This window comes from Phyllopteryx taeniolatus, chromosome 19 (genome assembly GCF_024500385.1).
Source record: "Phyllopteryx taeniolatus isolate TA_2022b chromosome 19, UOR_Ptae_1.2, whole genome shotgun sequence".
Lineage (NCBI taxonomy): Eukaryota > Metazoa > Chordata > Actinopteri > Syngnathiformes > Syngnathidae > Phyllopteryx > Phyllopteryx taeniolatus.
In genome coordinates, this window is record NC_084520.1 from 6,082,380 (window position 1) to 6,103,628 (window position 21,249).

Below are 21,249 nucleotides of genomic sequence, written 5' to 3' on the forward strand. Positions count from 1 at the left end.
TTGTTCATGGTAACATTTCCAAATACCACATCTCGAGTCACTGTCAATCGGAACTATGATATCCCATCGTCATGCTGTACGTCCTCACAAAATGGTGCGCGCAAATCACCCTGGATACTATACTGTACATACTGTATATATATTTTTTTAATGCTTACAAGAAGCATTAGATGAAATGATGCCAGGTTGCACAGTTTATGGATGAAATATCTATGACGACCAACATGAGTAACATACTGACACTCAATGTTTGTGGTGGTGAACAAAAAGACGCACACAGTCGCACACACGCACACCCCCGCATCACATCTGGCCCAGATGTGAGCTGGTGTGTACTCAGTGCTATGCAGTGTGGGCGGGGAAATAATGTCACAGAGCGCAACATTGTTAATATAAATAAGACACGAGTGCTGTGTTATGTTAGAAAATACTAACCAATTTTTTTTTATATATTGCAGAGAGCAGCTTTATTTTGCAAGGGGAGTGAACTGACTCAATTGACTTGCCATTGTGAGTCTGTGAGCCACACTCACTTTGGTTTACCTCGCGAGTGACAAGATGTCACTTCCTTTCGATTGTTGTTGAACGCACACCAAAGCATCACCGTATAATTGGAGGTTTGAGCCCAGCGCAGCAGGCATGTCGTGGGCCACGCGGATTACATCCTCTAATCTGCCTGTCATGAAAACCTCACCACAGATGAAAAAAAAAGGAAGATCATGGAATAACAAATGGATGGAAGCGTGTTGGAAATAAGATGGGAAAAGAAGAGATATTTCGGAGGACGCAGTGTCCCATCTTCAGCCCGATGGAGAGTTGAGTTGAGAAGACTGAGTGACAAAGTGAGTGTTCACGCTGTGTTCAAGCTTGAATTTTGGCTTGTGCGTTTCGGAGCATCACCGTCGCGCTGTGAGCAAAAGGATGTGGTTGCAACTTGCAGGTTGTTCTACTTGTAGGGAGGGTTTCACTTACTATCTTTGACTTTCCATGTAAAATACAAAATAGAACAAGTTTCTATGTAATATGACTCATTGTAGCAAGGAATCAACAAAAGTATAAAATATGTGCTGGGTTAGATGGTGACATATCATTCATATCATTTATGTTCCTACAAATTCGTTTGAAAAATATTCATTTCAATTCAAGTTTGATATTAAGGGGTTGGCACGGGTACTAGTTGTCAATAAGGGTGACAGTGAAATTTCGCCACCAAAATTGAAAATGTCTCATGATTACACCTTACTTAAAAACAGTTGATTATCTCATCATCATTCGAACTGCTCTCAGTGCTAGAGGACATCTTTTTGCACAATTGTCAAAAAAATAAAAATAAAAATGTACCGGCATTACCAGATAACTAGCAACCCTTTATTGCTCAGTGATTGTTTTTCTCAATGTCTTTATGTCTCAAAAGTGTTCTCTGTCAATTGACTGTCTGTTGTCGTACTTGAGCGGCTCCAATTACCGGAGACAAATTCATTGTGTGTTTTTTGGACATACTTGGCAAATCAAGATGATTCTGAAAGATTCTGAAAGATCTTTCTTCTGAAAGATTATTGTTCTCTTCAAAATACACAAGTATGTTTCCATACTGATGAATGTATGTATAAAGTTGGCACGATGACGTGTTACTGAACAATGAAAGCCGCTCAGTAGAATAGATTGTTTTTCCACTCTGTTACAATGGTAAATGTGAAAGGGCATCAAAGTTTAAAGGGATCATTAATCAATTATTATTCATTTTTTGAATATATATTGTCATAGGTCAATACTAATTATTATTAGTGGATAACATGCGCTGTCAACATAATGTCTGTATACAGTTCCAAGAAAGGTGCAGTCTTAAAGTGAGTTATGAAATCTACAGCCTTCACTCCAACTCAAGGCCTGGGGGCCACATCCGGCCCACCAAATCATTTCATGTGGCCCGCGAAAGCAAATCATTTGCATCAGCGTCAATAATTCTTGCTAAAATCTGTACCAAAATTTAAAGTCATCAAATGTAATACAATAATAATATTGAAGTATTCCAAGCTTTTCCCGTTGAAGAACTGCCCACAAGTTCTCAATTGGGTTCAGGTCAGGTGAGGAAGGGGACCATGTCATCAGATTTTTGTCTTTCAAGCCTTTACTGGCCAGCCACGCAGAGGAGTGTTTGGATGCATGTGATGGAGAATTGTCCTCCATAAAAATCAGTCTTTTTGAAAGATGCACACTTCTTCCTATACCACTGCCTGAAAAAAAGTGACTGTACAACTGACCGTATGTTTGGGAGTTAATTTTGAGCCCATCTTCAACCTGAAAAGGTCCAACCAGCTGATCTTTAAGAATACCAGCCCATAGCAGTATCCCACCTCCACTTTGCTGGCGTCTGAGTGGAAGTGGAGCTCTGTGCCCGTTAGTGATCCAGCCAGGGGCCCATCCATCTGGTCCGTCAAGAGTCACTCTCATTTCATCAGTCCGTAAAACCTTTGAGAAATCTTTCTTTAGATATTTCTTGGCCCAGCTTCAGCTTAAGTGTAGTTCAGTGGTGGTCTTTTTTCAGCTTTTCTTACCTTGGTCATGTGTCTGTACACTGAAAACACCTTGTACTTCGAGGTATTCCAGGTAGCTTGCAGTTCTGAAATATGGCAGAACTTGAAGAGAATGGGTTCCTGGTAGCTTTACGCTTGATTATTTTTAAATCCTTGGCAGTTAATTTGCATCTTTTTCCCGCAAAGTTTCTTGCAATCCTGTTGACTGTTTGCAACAAAACGTTTGATGGCTCTGTGATCATGCCCCAAAAAAAACATAGATATTTCAACAATGCTGCGTCCCTCTGAGAGACTGAGATCATTTTTGACTTTTCAGAGTCAGTTAAATCTCTTTTTTTGGAGCATCAGTGCTTTATATGCATGCTTTGTTTTCTAGCTGTCTGCCATAGGTGGTGCTGAAGAGCATGGATGAGCCAGGCACCAGGAAGAAGCCACCTTGGCCCCACTTGGACATCCCAATCATCCAGCTGACAACTGCAGACACACCCATCCTCAAGGGGGTAAACGCACATCTACCATGTGCACCTTACAATTCTAAAAGCAAATTCCTGCTGACATTTTAAATAGGCCTGTGACTTGTTGTTTTACATTTGTGATGGATAAGTTGGAGGTTTGGCTTGCATTGTTGAACTATTTCTACTACTATTAGAGTGCAGTGTTCAGAGAGGCAGAGCGAGTTCCATTTACTATGAATTTCCGAACGAGCGTGTTGGCCATTAGCGTCAGTCCGTCCACCATATTGAATGTGTCAGTTCTACCTGTAAACATCTCGTCCTGCCTGATGCTCCAGCCGCTCTGGCCCCTCATAGCGGCGGGAGCGCGCTCCGGCACTCTGAATAACCAAACGCCACACTCCAACAAGGCTCTGAGTTTGCGAACGTTCCGGAGTGTAGTGAGCGAGTGAATTTTTGAATGTTGCCTTGTAATCAGGTACTATTTCTAAAGACAACTGATACAGTGCTAACATGCTAAGGGTGATTTGTGTGTTGCAGCCACTAAAACGCCAGCGCAGTGTCAGCATGCCGGGACCAAACCTTCAGGCCTGCATGGGGGCCTTCGATACATCCAAAAACCACCTCAGACCTCCTCTGGAGACAGTGCCCTCCTTCACATCATCCAAGGGGTTAGAAACACACACACAACCAAGCAACCTCCCTAACTGCCTATTCCTCTCTTTTTATTAACTCCTCTTCACAAATAAAGTCTGCAAAACTTGAACTTTAACGCTTGTCTTGCTGCCATTTCAACGCTCTCTCCCCATGATTTTTTTCCTCCACTGTTCGCTCTTCTTTTGGCACCACGGGTCCAGTGAGAAAAAAGTGCACTTTGAGCGAGTCAACACAATTCCCCCTAAAGGCCGACGATGCCCCAGGAGCGTTTCCACCGTCCGAAGGCGGTCCTGCACCCCTAAAATACTGACTCGACGACGCTCGTCTATTCCGAAACAGATTATCAGGTACAGAAATCTGATTTTTTTTTTCTCATGCGCTATATAGCGTTGTACAACTAGAACTTCCGTTAGTGCCAGGGACCATAATTGGTAACTTAATAATACAATTACTAGAGCATGTGGGCCCCTTCAAAGCGACGCCTCTGTAGTGGTTTAGACATTGAGACACTCGCTTCAAAGGGCGTTCTTAATGTCTTAAAGTTATTGCAGTAGCCTTTTACAGTCTGTCTGTGTAAGAGAAGAAGAGAATATATGAGAGGCTGCCAATGAGAGTTCAGGATTACCTCTCGCACACACAATTGAAACGCTCTCACACCCTCTACTAAAACGCTCTCATAAATGCTACAGAAATGCTCCCACACCCTGAAATCCTCTCACACATACTAATGATTTTTATGATTGTATACGCTACTGAAATGCTCTCACACATACTAATGATTTTTATGATTGTATACGCTACTGAAATGCTCTCACACACACTACTAAAAGGCTCTCACACAGTTACTACTGATGCACTCGCATTCATCTCTGAAATGCTCCCTTACACTACTGAAATGTTCTCATACACATACACCATACACGCATCACTGATTGGTGGTAATGTCACAAGGTTATAAGCACGTCATAGCTGGTTAATGAATTTTGTTTACATTTTATGGGTGTTTTCGGTTGATTTACAGCCAGTTGTTCAATAGACACGCTAACCACTAGGCTACCAGGTCACCAAGGTTGCAAATATTCCAAGATAATAAAGTTGTCATTTTCAAGGAAAAATTGCTTTAAATAAATCCATTATCTTGTGAGTTGTATAGTTTGGTATAAGTGTGTGTGTGTGTGCGTGTGCGTGTGCGTGTGTTTGCCGCTTGTGTCTATGCGTGAGCGTGTGTCATGCCCAGGCAAGCCTCGGTCCCCACCCTCCTCTTCTTCTCCTCCCTGTTAATATGTGTGATTCCTCTCACCCTCCTTTTAATCTTCTTGTGTTCTGGAGTTCTGGTATGTTAGTGGCAGAACTCATGTTTAGACGCACACACACACACACACACACACACACACACTTCATTCAAGTGGGGGCTCCAAAGAGGGAGGCACATTGACTTTGACTAGGAACAGAGACACTGGTCTCGTTTTCCCAGGAAGTTTGATCCTTTTTGGGTGAATAGTGGGAGGCGAGCCGCAGCCGCTGGCAAATTCGCACAGTCTTTGTCACTCATTCAGGCAGACAGAAAGCTCTTTTGGTGTGTGCTGCTGACACAAGGTCAGAGCTGTTAGGATCGCCCTGCTCATTGCGTACCTAAACGGCGAGTCCAGCTGCTGGACGTCTGGGACTTCCTCATCTCGTTACTGAGGCCAGCTTTTCTCAACCCTTTGATTAGATGAGCCCGACAGTGGAAGTCCCACAGAGTCCGGACATGTGGTGATTATCCCCACTGGAAGGACGGTAGTTCTCTCCCGGATATCAGGAAATCCCCTATGGAATAGTCTGTGTGGATCTGTTTGGATTCATTGGATCTGACTTGAAGGGGTAGTTTTTGGGAGAACATGTTACCCACGCTGGTAATGGAGGTGACAAAGCTCCATATTCACTCCCCCACTCAGGTATGAGTCGCAGCCAGGACCCTTACTGGGGCTCCGTCAACAGGTGAGTAGGCTTTGGCATTGGCTTGAATGGGAAGTCATTTGACAGCAATGTTGATCAGATTCAACATGCAGCTTTCTTTGGCTAGTGGATGAGATCTTTAGCAAAGCATGCTTGGTTATTCAAATCGGTCATATATTGTGTGAAACTGCTTTTATTCAATACGGTATTTGGGGAAATAAACACATGGTTTAGTTCCCAAATGTCACAAAATCACACATTTACATCTATGGACAATTGAGAGTCTTTAGTTAACCTAGAACGCATGTTTTGGGAGTGTGGGAGGAAGCCACAGTACCCCCCCCAAAAAAACAAAAAAACTCAATGAATCACAGAGGGAGAACATGCAAACTCCTCTGGAGCTGAGATTTGAACCCACGACCTCAGAACTGTGAGGCAGCTCTTTCTGCAGTAAGTAGTCATATTTTCGGTGCACGTATATGTGTTTTTCTTTTTTTTCTTTCTTTTTAATTTATCGCAAGGTTACACACCATGAAACCCCCGCAATAGATGAAATCAGAGAAGTAGCGACCAATTATTAATGGCATATTTATATACATTTTAAAGTTTCATATATGCAATTCAATTTCAGTATATGTTATTTACATACTCTACACAATCACATGCCTTTAAAAGGTGGGTGTGGTCTGCTTGAGTGACATGAAAGTCAACCCATGCGGATGTACGAAGGATGGGTGACTGCTGGCAATCTCGGCGTTGTAGGCAGCATCCATCATGGTGCTTACTGTTGATTCGCAGAATTCCTCCCAGTGCTCTTCATCACTACAGGTTGTAGAAAATAAAGCTAACTGTAGCTCTTTATTTGCATTTGTTCCATATTGTGGACCAAGGAGTTCCATATTGTTCCATATTGTCATGAGCGTGTGTATTCGCTATACCGTAAGTCAGGCTAGGTCGCTATTTGTGAATTTATTTCATGAAACTCTCATTGTGGCTTGTGTATTAACCAGCAGCATGCCGGTCATGTTCTTTGTTCACTGATGGTGTAGAGCAGTGTTTTACAACCGTTACTGAATCAAGGCAAATATTTTACGTTACCAAAAAATCTCATGGCACGTGCACTACCAAATAAACATTTTCACAAAAGCATTTAAATGTTCTGCCTGTCACTGTCATATATTGTTGAACAAAGATATATTACTTGTAAATATATAATTTTTGGACCAAAAAAGTGAAATTGTATAAATTCCCACAGCACACCCGATAATATCTCTCATGGCACATTACTGTGCCACGACACACTGATTGGGGAACACATAGTTTAGAGAGTCACTTACCTGATTTCTGTGTCGCCACCATGGGCTCCGTTTCCACACAGTGACCAGCAAAGCTAACTCAAAGACGCATTAGATACTTACAATAGATACAAACTATGCTTTGTACCTTTACAAATTTAATTATTGTTTTTTATTAAGTATTTGTGCGCCGTAACCTGTGCCCCTGTCTTACATAAGGACAGTATCGAGCCTTGTTGATCCTTTATAGGGCCAACATTCATCGGCTTTATATTGTTTAACTGTGTCAAACACTTCCCACTTCAGAGTCGGCATGTTTAACAAGCCACGTAATACTTGTGGCACCCCAAAACAACGTTCAGTAATCAATTGCAAGTCAGCACTTATGATGTTGAGACACGACATTTTTAATCGCTCTTTGCCTGTTTGGATGTACACAAACACATTCGGTCTTTGGTGCCAGCCGTACTCAGAGGACACTAAGACTTCACTTGATTTATCTTTTGCTGGGTGATACATTTTCATAGGCATTTGTACATATTCCATTTTGGATCACGTGTAATGTGTACTTGTTGGTGCTTGTGTCTATACCTGGTCATCTAAACACCTGCAAACAAATCGAATCCATCCTAAAACAGCCATTCATTCAATGAGTGTGTGTGTTATAGGAATTAATATGGTGCATTATTGTATTCTGTATTTTTGACAAATTATGGTCAACACACCCCGCTCGCTGTTTTTAAAAGGCTCCTCCAGCTGGTGTCCTTCATGATGCCGTCTTAGTGTTTATTACTGAGTCTGCTTCTCTCCAAACATTTCACCAGTATGGCCTCCGAGTTGATAGCTACAAATAGGTACACAGTATATACATGGGACCTCAGTTTCGGTGATTAATCTATTCCAAACAGTCTGACTAAAAGGGAATCGTACGATAACTGAAGTAATATTTCCCATCTTGGTTTCATCAGACCATAACACATTTTCCAGCATGTGTTTGGGAGATTTTAAGTGTGCTTTTGCACAATTTTGAAACCAAGGTTGAACATTTTGGCCTTAATTCCAAAATGTATCTTTGTCACAAACACAGTGCTGCTCATGACCAAAACATCACCATAGCTACAGTGAAGGAACATGCTTTGGGGCTGTTTTCCTCCAGCTGGATCTGGGGCCTTAGTCATACAGGGAATTATAAACAGTTCCAAATACCATTCAGTGTTAGCATGTTAGCACAAAACCTTCAGGCTTCTCCTCGGAAAACAAAACAAAACAAAACAAAAACAAACAAACAAAACAAAAAACAAACAATGTCAGGAAAAGCCTATTAGAACAGCAAAATGTTATTTGGGGTTAATCGGAGGCCCTTTAAATGGTTGCAGCTGTGTGCTGAGCCCCATTTAACATGAGTTTGAATGAATGTGGTTGGTTGACTGGAACTCTCTCTCTCTCTCTCTCTCTCGCTCTCTCTCTCTCTCAGTCTCTAAATATATGTTTCTTTTAACTGAAGTCTTCTTTTCAGGGGTACAGCGGACTGGTTTGGCGTGGGCAAAGATAGCGACAGTGGCCAGCGATGGAGGAGGAAGAGCCTGCAGCACTGCAGCCATCTCTACGGGGGCCTAAAGGCTCAGGTGATGAGGGGCATGGAGCTGCCCAGCCAGGACAACCTCTCCCTGGCCAGCACTGAGACCCCTCCTCCCCTCTACCTCCCACCCCACCACCCTTGTCACCATCACTATGGCATACAGAGGGTAGGTGACAGCCTCGGCCTTTTGCTTTATTACTGCTTCAGTTGGGCTTTTTAAAGGCATGAAAGTAGGAGAAAAAAAGAATCCCATCAACTACTACTGCATAAATATATGATTCCTATAGTGCCAGTTGTAATTGATTTGAAAACGCAGAGTGGTGCCTTGATTTACGACTGCCCTAACTTACAAGTGTTTCGGGTTTTGAGCTGTGCGCTTGGTCGATATTTTACTATTGAGTACTATTGAGTATTTTTTTTCTAACCATGTGTCCTAAGAGAGTGATTCATGAGAAGACGTTATGATGTCTATTTGGCCCTCCCCGAGTGTCGTGTGTGCAGTTTGGCAAATAGTGAACAGCTCTTCAAAAATGAGGCCAAGTGTTTTTGCCTCAAGCTGTGTATTGCACCTCCCAGTTGAAGTTTACAGTAAAACTAAACTTAAAACAAAGATGTTGTTTATTCTTTGAAACCACATAACTCTGAACCATGAAAGTCTGCTAGCTTCAGTTTTACACCTCGTGCGAAATGCCATAGACACGATACCAGTATCGATGTTGCGATACCTAAACCTTAACCTTAAACCTTTAAACAGCTGATAATAGTGCAGCAACGTTACAAAATGTTGTTCGTTTTGCAGGGCGGACTGGAAAGAATTAATGGTATTTCCATTCCTTTCAATGGGGAACGTTGATTTGAGATACAAGTGATGTCAATTAATAGTGTGCTCACGGAACAAATTAAACTCCTGAATCAAGTACCACTGTACCATAAAACATGGAAATACTGTATGGATAAATGCTAACTGAAGTAATAGTTGATCATTAGGTAACACTTAAATCGATTGAACCTTACATGAGGGTTGACTGGCTGGAGGTAAATCTATTTGTCGTGTGCGCACACAGATTGTGGATCCGCTGGCTCGTGGTCGCGCCTTCCGCACGGTGGAAGAGGGAGACGGCTTCGGTGTCCCACCGACTACCACCAACCCCTGCACAGCCTCCCTGTGCTCCTTTTCCAGCTCCCGCTCGGCCCTCAGCAGGTTGCCACGGCGACGCAAGCGGGAGTCCGTTGCCATCATGAGCCTCAAAGCTGCCGCGGCACTGATGAAGGTGATTTACGATATACGCCCAAGTCAGGTCACTCCCTTGGTCTGTTCTTAACGAGTTGTCTTTTTGCAGGGACGGTCAATAATATCAATTAATTATTCATAGTAATCATTAATCATCAATTACTAATTATTAATTGATAAGAAATAATATTAATGAATTAGTAATATTAAACCAGTTCAGGGCGTACCCCGCCTCCTGCCCGATGACAGCTGGGATAGGCTCCAGCACGCCCGTGACCCTAGTGAGGAGAAGCGGCTCAGAAAATGGCTGGCTGGCTGGCTAGTAATATTAATTCATTAATTATTATATTAATTAAGAGCAATACTACCATTATATTGCGTTTACCATATTGAATGAATAATTAATTACTGTATTATGTTGATATAATGCTTTGAGAATGGTGGCCTAGCAGTTAGGACTTTTTTTGGTTTCTAGGTTCAGGGTTCAGATTTCGGCTCTGGCCTTCCTATGTGGCGTTTTGATAACATTATTATTTGTAATTGTTGAGATGATTTTCCCCCGTTTCTATCTATTGCTTCATACTTATGCTGAAAGCTCCGTTGGAAAAAAAATGTAAATTCAGTGTCTATTCACAATTCTTCTTTAGTTTTTTGGCATGTTATAAATTAGGAGCAGCTTTATTATTGATCGAGTCGTCACCGATTATCTCTATCGACCAATCAACACAAAGCAGAGGGTCTAGTTCCACCCATACAACCTGCTTCAAATACATGCCTGGTACTCTGCAGTCTAAACGCCATGCCACTAATCCAAGGAATATTCTCTTTGTGTTTGTCTTTTTCCTAGGGAAAACAAAGTGTGTTAAATATGTGTGAATGTATGTGTACATTGGCCTATTATGTAAGAAATATTTATCTTACAGTAAATACAGCTCACAGTAAAGCACAGATGACTTATTTCCTTAACACACACATATAGTTTAAAGAGCTGTACTGATGGTCACTGAGTGTGTCATCAGAGAAGATGGTCCGCGGTAATGCACAGCGAATGTTCATATAGGTGCTGGAAAGAGGAACTTTCCTGAAGTGCAGCACTAATCCAGTAACACACACCCACGCACATGAGACACAGTTCACTGCTGCCATGCAACCATAAATTACAGTGACAAACACACACACATTTAAGGATATACTATCTTTTTATTTGTACAGGGCCGTGCATTAGGTGAAGGCGCCACAGGGCGATATCGCAGGCGGAGTTTCCTGCCCCCCAGTTTCTTCGAGGATGACACTGTAGACTTCCCTGATGATCTTGACACATCTTTCTTCACTGGAGTGAGCACCCTCTGCATACACAAATGCTTCCTCATAGCAAAACTCTTCAGAAAGTGAGACTTGTCTGCCTGTGTTGCCGTGTGCTTCAGGAGGGCCTGCCAGATGAGCTCTCCAGCTACGCCGATGAGGTTTTTGAGACGGCATCGGAGACTGCGTGCCAGCAGCCGGATGAGGGTGAGCTCACCGGAAGTGCGCTGGATAGGAACGAACTGGAGAGGAGTCACCTGATGCTGTGAGTTTATTGTAAATGGTATAAAACAACATGTGGAATGAGCATGGAAAATGTGATGAGTGACAGTTTCAGGTCTCAGCAATGGCCAGAGCCTATCCTATCCATATCCTGCCATTTGCGCATAAACCCTTTTTCATACACCCGGACTTGTGCACTTTTCATTCATGCATATTCTCCAGTTCCGACTTTTAAATCACCCACCTGCGACCTGAATAGGATAATCAGTATAGAAAATGGATGGATGGATGGATGGATGCAACTCTTCTTTCCAGGCCTTTAGAGCGAGGATGGCGCAAAGCAAAAGACGGCTCACTCGTCCAACCCAAGGTGCGAGTGAATCAAGTGGTGAGTCAGCAGCGTGGGCAAAGGATCGCGGTGCCCGTGAAGAAGTTCTTCGCCCGAGAGAAGAGGCCCTACGGGCTCGGCATGGTCGGCCGTCTTACCAACCGGACATACCGAAAGCGCATCGACAGCTTCGTCAAGAGACAGATTGAAGACATGGACGATCACAGGTAAGAAATAGAGCTTTTCATAGGTAATAGTACAAACTCTCGAATGTACTTAAGTACAAAAGTAACAATGGGTTTTACTGTCAATTACTGGATATACAATACCCATTTTGACCTTTTAGGCTTGGACTACCAAAGCATTTGCCGCAACTTATTCTCGTAGCCAACAACATCAAACACATTCTCTTAAATAAGGCCGTGGATGGGAAATATATTCGCTCGCCGAAGCTGTTGCCGTCTTGCTTAATTCTCCCTGGTTCAAATCCCTCCATGTTGCTGCTGCCCATGTTTTTTTTACCACTTTATAAGACCTCGAGATCTCAATCGATCGGTCAATCGAAATCTCAATCGCAGTTGACGGTACCTCTCTTTTACTTTGCCTCTCTCGTGTCTTGTCGTCATCAACAAATGTTTTCAAATGTACGGAGAAAAAGTAATAAGAAATACTCTTGATGTTCTCCTCACCAGGCCTTTCTTCAGCTACTGGATCACATTCGTCCATTTACTTATCACCATCCTGGCTGTCACCATCCACGGCATCGCTCCTGTGGGCTTCTCACAACATGAAACTGTTGATTCGGTCAGTAACATGTTTGTGTAATTTCCCTCAGGAAAAACATTCCGTGTGTAAGAGTAATATGATTCTTCTAAATGACTTTTTAGGTGTTGCGGAACAAGGGTGTGTACGAAAATGTGAAATTTGTGCAACAACAAAATTTCTGGATTGGTCCAAGCTCAGTGAGTAATTGCAAAATTCTCAACCAATTACTTATTTTTTAATGGTGCAGTAAAAATGTAGAAACATGACTCATACAAACAAAGACACAAACACATACTGCACATACAATACAGTATTGTACTACTACTAGTAGCAGTAACAGTACTAGTAGTACTAATAGTCATATGGCAAGCTATTATTTGAGCATGTAGTCAATATCCTTTAGTCAATATCTAGCTTTAAGATCCATGTACTAGTATATTCTTTTTCCTCACTTGTAAGATACTTCCGCACGCTAATATGACTACACGACACTAGTGATGCAAAAGTGTGCACGAGTTGAAAACTGCATGCTACTAGTACTACTTGTGACATTGTAAAATTCTACTCACATCTAGTACTTCATTAGAGCGGACAGTTTTGCCTCGTTAGTAACATGTAGTTGTCCTACAAGTATGCCAAAGTTTTCCAACTAGTGTGCATAAATACTGGACACATCAGTGGAAATAAACATTACTAGTAACAGTGCGCTGAATTGTCTTACTCGTGAGGACATAGAGCGCACAAGTACATGGACCGTCATTAGTGAACAAACGCTCAAATCCTTTTCCTTAATAATAGTAGCACTACTAGTTGTAGTAGTAGGATGCTGATTCCTTTATATATAGTTAGTTGGATGAACAGCAATGTTTCAAACAGATGAAAGGTTTTGCTTAACAAAGCATTTTATTTATCGACAGTCATTTATTTGGAACTTAAGATCTTTTATTAGTTATTAGCATTAGAGAATGCATTGTCATTTGGGATAGGATGCATTAATTTGATCTCATGGCTAGTGTCGGGAGTATATTTGCCATCATCATGTTTCCATGTTTCTGCAAGGAGGCGCTGATCCATCTGGGAGCCAAGTTTTCCCCGTGCATGCGTCAGGATGGAGAGATCCACAAGCTGGTGCAGGAGAAGAGGGCCAAAGAGAGAGAGTCGGGCTGCTGCGTGAGGAACGATCGCTCGGGATGTTTGCAGACTTTACAAGAGGAGTGCTCGGTGAGTGCACTTACGCCCTATATAGGAAAAATCTATATTCATTTTACCAAATGCTCTGTTTGCATACATTAGGTAAACTTGTCCAATGATATGATATATTGACAGGGTCAAAGCACTGTCCCTCAATTACATCCTCTGTTTGGTTGCTCAGAGCAAAACTTGTTACAAGTTTAAATAAATATTTTTTCTTAACCACTGCAATCATGTATGTCGTACAGTTGCGAGCTGTTTTATTGTGTATGTATGATGATAAATACTGAGTGTATATATATATATATATAAAACAAAATCACTGGCAAACCATTATTTGCGGATTCAACATACTGTTAACTGTTGTATTTAACAGTACTATCTATAATACTAGCCAGTATCATTTCCTCTCTTCTAGACCACCTTGGCACTGTGGGTAAAATGGCCTCAGCACCCCAGTGCTCCTTATTTGAATGGTAAACTACGACAATACGGTGCAGTCTGCCATCAGGATCCCAGGTAAACGCAAATTGGTGTGTATGTTATCGTCAACAGCGTAATTTATGATTATTATTATTATTTTGCCTAAGAAGTATTAGCAATGCACGAAATGTGCCAAGATGTTTCACTCTCCCCACTCCATTTATTTCATAGAATATGTCAGGAGCCTGCCTCTGTTTCACCTCACGAGTGGCCTGAAGACATCACCAAGTGGCCAGTGAGTAGAATTACATGTTGAAAGACCAACGTGCAAAATCATTTCAATAGGAATAATCCGTCCTTGAGCTCCCCATCTATTTTCTGCTGGTTATCCTGTTTAGTGACGAAGATGAGCTGGAGCCAATCCCACCTGATTACACTCTGGACTGATTGCCGATCAATCACACGCCACATATGAAATAACCACTAATATTTATATTCACACCAAAGGAGTCTAGAGCAGTGTTTTTCAAACTTTTTACCAGTGCCACTTAAAGAAATAATAACACCGTCATCACCAATATTCAAGTACAGTAGTCCAGTAGGCCTAAATGGTCATCCAAAAATTTGACAGAGCTTTTATTCCTTAAAATTATATCATATATTTGGGTACATAAAATTGTACCAAAAATCAAAGTTGAAAAACTAATACTTCTCAAAGATGGAATGCAAATTGATTGTACTTCAAAGTTAAATACAACTGAACTGTACTGTGAAAGATATTCTTTCATGTACCACAAGAGGGAGTAAAATGTAGTCTACATCTATGTGTGACCTGCAGGTTTGCACGCGGTACAGTTTTGTGAACCACACCAACCTCCCCCACATAGATTGTACCATCACGGGCCGGCCCTGCTGCATCGGAACCAAAGGACGGTGAGGATCCTATGTCACTGAAGATCACAATAACCGTTTGGACGTAGCTTTTATGTCTGCATTTAATAGAACTGATTAATTATATGCATAAATATGGAAGTCAGTCCACCACTACCTTTGTTGAGTGAATGACTTGAATGAGTTTTTTTCACAATCGTCAATAGTATGACACCCTGTATACTGTGCAGGTGTTAGCTTTAAAATAGTCTAGCATTTGGAAATAGTTGAGCATATTGCTGTTATGTTTTTTTGTTTGTTTCTTGTGTCCTTTGTGTAGTCCTATGAATGGGTGAAATATCACAGCATGCCATGTTAGGATGGCTATGAATGTGACAAGGAGCAGCCATAGTAAAAAGTAATTATTTACTTTTTTTATATTGATGTTTTTTTTTTTTTTTAGCTGGGATAGGCTCCAGCACTCCCGCGACTCTTGTGAGGCTGAGCGGCTCAGAAAATGGATGGATGCATGGATGATAATTCTATGCATTTCATTTTTTGTATTATTCATGTATTTATTACGCTTCTTAATTATATTCTATATTATATATTATATATTGTCAGCAGAAACGAAAACGTCTATGTACATATGGATTAAGGTGTCGTGTACTGTATTTTGCAGATGTGAAATCACTTCCAGAGAGTACTGTGACTTCATGCACGGCTACTTCCATGAAGAAGCCACTCTCTGCTCACAGGTAGGCTACGCACACACGCGCACGAATGCACACTAGTTTTAAAATTCCTCCTGCGGCCAAAATTCTAAATTCTTTTTTTTTTAAATTGTCTTTTAATGTAGCATCATTTTAGTAATTTAACCTTTTTTTTAAAATGGCAATTCTGATGCTGCACTGGCTTGTAATAACACTGTAAGGTGCCCTTAGTTTCCATGGTAACCCCTGAACCCCTATAATGATCAGACGATTTTCATTCCAAGACAATGTTAAAAAGGTAAAGGGTTCTGGCAGCGTTTATTCATTTAAAAACACATTTACCACTGGAAGTTACTGTTTTTATTTATTTTTTAATTTTTTTCTTTTATGACATTTTGCACTTCGAGCAGAGCAAACATCTAGTACTAGAGCGTACTAGTACACTGACCTTAATCTTTAAGGATATTGAATAAATGCACAAATGGCTTTCCATATACACAGTTGCATGATGTGGACATTCTGACATATCAGTATTAGCACCATCACTCTTTCTTCACCAGGTGGCGTGCATGGATGACGTGTGCGGTCTCTTGCCTTTCCTCAACCCAGAGGTCCCAGACCAGTTTTCCCGACTGTGGCTCTCCCTCTTCCTTCATGCTGGGTGACCTGACTCTCTCATTGGGTCATCTCTGAACAAGCCTCGCTTTTTAAAGATGCCCCGAGAAGTATGAGGGACCGTCAGGGACTTTTTAAATCAGGATTATACACCACTGAAACGCTCTCACACACACACAACTGAATTGTGCGTGTGAGCGAATACAATTTTAAGTTTCAGTCAATGTGTCCCTGACGGCCTCTTATAGGCAAGTGTGCTCCGATTGCGGATATGCAAATATTGAAAAGAAAAAGAAAAAATCTGTTGTCTCTCTGTAGGATCCTTCACTGCCTGGTGTCAATGTTGTTCCAAATGACAGTGCTTCGTGATCTGGAGAAGCTGACCGGCTGGCTGCGGATCTCCATCATATACATGCTCAGCGGCATTACAGGCAACTTGGCGTCGGCCATTTTTCTGCCCTACAGAGCGGAGGTACAGAACCCACATATGAGCTAAAGTACTGGGTCATGCATTTTAATAAATACACAAGGGTCGCGGGAGTGCTGGAGCCTATCCCAGCTATCTTCGGGCAGGAGGCGGGGTACAGGTTGGCAGCCAATCGCAGGGCACATACAAAGAAACAACCATTCGCACTCACCTTCACTCCTACGGACAATTTAGAGTTGTCAATTAACCTAGCATGCATGTTTTTGGGATGTGGGAGGAGGCCGGAGTGCCTGGAGAAAACCCACACAGGCACGGGGAGGACATGCAAACTCCACACAGGTGGGGCCAGGAATAGAACCCCGGTCCTCAGAACTGTGAGGTAGACGCTCTAACCAGTCGCCCACCGTGCCGCCTCTTTCTAACATGTATTTTGTATTAAATACAGAGCAGTGATTCAGTTGCTCAGTGAATGCGAATGAGCTTTACAGTGTGTCACCCTTTGGGATCAACCCCCAGTTCATAATTGGGTATGACTGACATAGCCTACAGTACTTTTGTCGATATTTTGCAGTTTTTGTATATTTTCTACTATTTTAATTGTCTGGGGGTTTTTTGTTTGTTTTTGTCTGTGCAGCACTTTGCGTTGCATTTTTATGTATGAAAAGTACTACATAAATACAATCTGATTGATTGATTGATTGATTGGTTGGATACAATAGTGGAAAGCAGTAATAGGGGAAACTTCACTAGTATGTAACTAGTAAGTTATTGAAGCATGCCCTACTACCGTTCTACTATTGCGCTGAATTGTCTTACTAATGAGGACAGGGACAATTCAGCACATTAGTAGGATATTGAATGAATCCTCAAACAATTTTTCATATCTTCAGTTTTTTCAAGGTACTCCCTCCCACATTCAAAAAGAAACACATGTTAATGTTGTCTATATAGTCCATAGGTGTAAATGTGAGTGTGAATGATTATTTGTTTAAATGTGCCCTGGGATTGGTTGGTGACCAGTGAGCTCTCATCTGAAGTCAGCTGGGATAGGCTCCAACTCATCCACAATTCCATTGAGGACATGTGCATGGATGGATGTTGTTTCCCTTCCTATAGGTGGAATGAATTGACTAATGTTGCAATAGTTTCGTCCTTTGTATACCGTATTCCCTTACATTTGCATTCAATTCTCCGGCCTTTGTCCCGCACCTCTCTCGCCTTCGTTTAGGTGGGTCCTGCTGGCAGCCAGTTCGGCATCTTGGCATGTCTCTTCGTGGAACTCTTTCAGAGCTGGCAGATCCTCGAGAGGCCGTGGCGAGCGTTCGGAAAGCTGCTCGGCATCTCTGGCTTTTTCTTCTCCTTCGGTCTGCTTCCCTGGATCGACAACTTTGCCCACATTTGTGGTTTTGTCTCAGGATTCTTCTTGTCCTTTGCCTTCTTGCCATACATCAGGTTGGTGTGATTGTTGCAATTATAGATATTAAAATGATATCAACTCGTTCCATGACACATCTTGACATCCTAGTGGTAAAGTGTACATACCTGTTGAAAAAAAAAATAAAAATCCCCAAATGTACCAGAATCACAATAGTATTATATGTTAAAACGCACAAACATTTGTCACCCAACTTAGTACTATAGCAAAAAAAAACACTAATCAACAGAAGTATGTAAATAATGCAGAGTGAAAGAGCTACAATGATAAATACAGTAATATTCACACTACAGCGATGTGCAAAAGTATCTATTTGGGATCGTTCAATTACGTTACACTATAATTGTGCAATATTTACTAAAATATTGTTTGTATTGTATTGTTTGACTTACTGTATTTTTTTATTTTTTTTTTTTTCAAGTTTTTGTATATAAACCGTGTATACGTTTTATGTATGTATGTATTTATTTTCCATTTTGCGTTGTTCAAGCTTTGGACGCTCCGACATGTACCGCAAGAGGGTGCAGATCTGTGTATTCCTGCTGGTGTTCACAGCTCTGCTGTCGTCCCTGGGCATCCTCTTTTACGTTTACCCCGTCAAGTGCGACTGGTGCGAGTACCTCACCTGCATCCCCATCACGGACAAACTCTGCGACAAGTACGACCTAAACGCAAATCTCCTTTGACCCACGTCGGCTGCTTTGGATGCACCGTGCGTGTGTGGGCGCTCGGGTTGCACCGCAGCATGTTGAAATGAAGAGGACGACTTCATCTGGAGGTTCCAATGGAAAATGGGACAATTTTCTCAAAGTGCTGTCCCACCATGAAAAAGCAGTGAACCCAAAAGAGCTGAAGCACTTGATTAAAATGCTCTGATTCACTGATTTGTACGGTTTTGGCCAATGACTCCAATTTTCTGTTTTCATTATTTGAACTCACATTGCTTGTAATGAGCAGTTTGAACCTTTTTGTCTTTTCCTTCCACATTCCAAAAATGACGAACAACAGGCTGAAATGCTGAAGAAGTCACGTACCAATATTGTAATTATTGACATGTTGCACACATTTTTCCAATAAAGAGTATTTTTCTGTATACAACAGACCCATGTTAAACATTCTCTTCAGCAAAGTTAGTGAAACAACATTTGAGTCATTGCCATATCAATCATTTTCACCACCACCAATGCTACACTGACTCAACAGCATCCCTTAGCGGCAAATTTGAGCATCACAAAATGCCACCTGGCCTGAATATTCTTTTCACCAATCTTTCTTCAGGAGATGACCGTTCTGTTATGAAAATCTTAAAGTGCCTCATTCTCCCATGTGACGTCTACACTTTCTGATTGCATACTTGTGAAATGTAAACGATATTGCATATTGCTGACAAACAATAATAACATACGTAATAGTAAATAACTAAATGGTAATAATTCAAATGATTAGAAACACCTCTAAGGAGAATGCAGTGCAGTTCTACACGACTGCAATTACTATAATCAACTCGTGGTTAAATGACTAGCTCCCCACAGTGTCAACCGAAACACAAATTCAAATACAGTTCACACAAAAATTCAAAACACACTAATACATACAGCTAATACATACTAATACATCTGCTGCTCATTCAAAGCTCACATTAGTATGTCATTTTAGTGCAATGATTTCAATTCCACCAAAGCTGTTGACTTTTCTTGGTCTTTTTGAACTGGCCAAAAGTGGCCCAAAGGGAAGTCTTGTCTTTTGGCAGCGATAAAGCATCTAAAAAGTGGTGCTAGACACACTGCAGCCTGTTGATTGGCGAAGAAAGAATCAGCACTCCAACTAAACAAAAAGTATTTTTTTAAAAACAAAGACTACCAAATGCTGGAAGCTTTCCATTTTTGTCCTTTGTTCTTCGTTTCATGTGCCTTTTCTTTCTTGAATTCAATAGTGCTGCTATAATTTCATAATATGTGATGCAGCTATCACTCTTTGTCTGCACATTATGGTTCCATGTTTACCATGGCCAGCCAAAGTGAATGTTGCGTTGCAAGAGTTCACAACGGAAAAGTCTTCTCGTCAGATGCAGAGAGATTACATTCACTGAAGACTAAATTGTCCATAAGTAGAAATGTGAGAGTGGTTGTCAATGTGACGTGTGATCGGCTGACAATTTTTGTGAAAAATAAATAAACATGAAACATGAAACGAAACAAACGTCTTTTTCATTAAATGTTAAAAAGGGAATATAGAAAACATTTGGATCCATAGTACTATGACGTAGAAGTCAGCTTCTATGTATTGTGGATGTGGCAGATTGAAGGTAAAACAACACTAAGCTCATTAAATATTGGCAACAGAAGCCCTGACTCACTGTATAAATGCTGTGTGAATATTTGATAAATGTGAATGTGCGCTCATGAACGTCAGGCCATGAGAGTCTCGAACGGTATCAGAGGCCGGCTGTACGTCTCACACCCAATGCCCCCCCGTGCATCTTACGCAGATAGCAGCAGTTTCAAAACGTTATCTGCAAAACCCTGCTCAGCAAAAAAATTGTTACCGAGCACTATTTGTGCTTTGCATGCATCATTCACTGAAAGTGAATGTACTCCGAGGGAAGAAGTCATCTTCGATTATTTCAAAGCCTACAAATATTATACGAGCTAGGTATAATCTGAAATTATAGGAAAAGTTAGAACAAGCCTAAACACCCTTGTTCAAATGCTATTTTTTAAGATAAAAAATTTAGACCAAGATAAAGCATTTCAAATCTTTTTCTGCCATTGTTGTGACCTACCCTATACCCTCTACCCTGTACATCAGAGGGTTTTTTTAAACTTAAAACAAGAGGCACAGTAAAAATAAACAACTGAAATAATAAAAACAATAAAAATAATAAAATCATGTGCGCAGACCCTCTCATGATGTGGCTGTGTTCAGAATTAACCAGTGACCTTCAAACCCGTATTAAATGGGAGTCAACACACACCTGCCACCAATTAAAGTGGCTCTGATTGACCCCAAATAAAGTTCAGATGTTCAAGTCGGCTTTATCTGACTTTTTTTAAAAATTGCTTTTTAGCAGAATCCTGTGTTGTACAGGTCATAGGCCACATTAATGCTGGCTGCTAGCTTGGGCTATTTTGTTTCCTACAAAAACCTGGAATTTGAACAGGTGTGTGTAGACTTTTTAAATCCACTGTAAGTGACCTGTGATTGGCTGGCAGCTAGTCCAGGGTGTCCCCCTTCCTCTCAGCTAGCGTAGGGTCCTGTTATTATACAAATAT

General features: G+C 41.3%; 1 protein-coding gene across 3 annotated transcripts; it reads left to right on the forward strand.

Moving 5' to 3' along the window:
* The first annotated feature begins 528 nt into the window (after positions 1-528).
* On the forward strand, positions 529-20,074 carry rhbdf1b (rhomboid 5 homolog 1b (Drosophila)). Of its 3 annotated transcripts, XM_061756584.1 has the most exons (20): positions 529-842; positions 2,911-3,034; positions 3,527-3,657; positions 3,844-3,990; positions 8,393-8,621; positions 9,520-9,726; positions 10,899-11,021; positions 11,111-11,253; positions 11,526-11,765; positions 12,231-12,342; positions 12,426-12,500; positions 13,363-13,524; positions 13,913-14,013; positions 14,149-14,212; positions 14,756-14,850; positions 15,470-15,545; positions 16,061-16,161; positions 16,434-16,587; positions 17,771-17,994; positions 18,468-20,074. In XM_061756584.1, exons 2-20 carry the CDS (start codon positions 2,939-2,941, stop codon positions 18,661-18,663), a joined length of 2,676 nt encoding a protein of 891 aa, XP_061612568.1. In that variant the 5' UTR covers positions 529-842; positions 2,911-2,938; the 3' UTR covers positions 18,664-20,074. The 3 variants fall into 3 exon arrangements, with proteins under 3 accessions (XP_061612568.1, XP_061612569.1, XP_061612570.1); XM_061756585.1 differs by lacking the exon at positions 3,844-3,990 and having other exon boundaries at positions 532-842; positions 18,468-20,072; XM_061756586.1 differs by lacking the exons at positions 529-842; positions 2,911-3,034; positions 3,527-3,657; positions 3,844-3,990 and adding an exon at positions 5,056-5,623 and having other exon boundaries at positions 18,468-19,819.
* Positions 20,075-21,249: the final 1,175 nt, after the last annotated feature.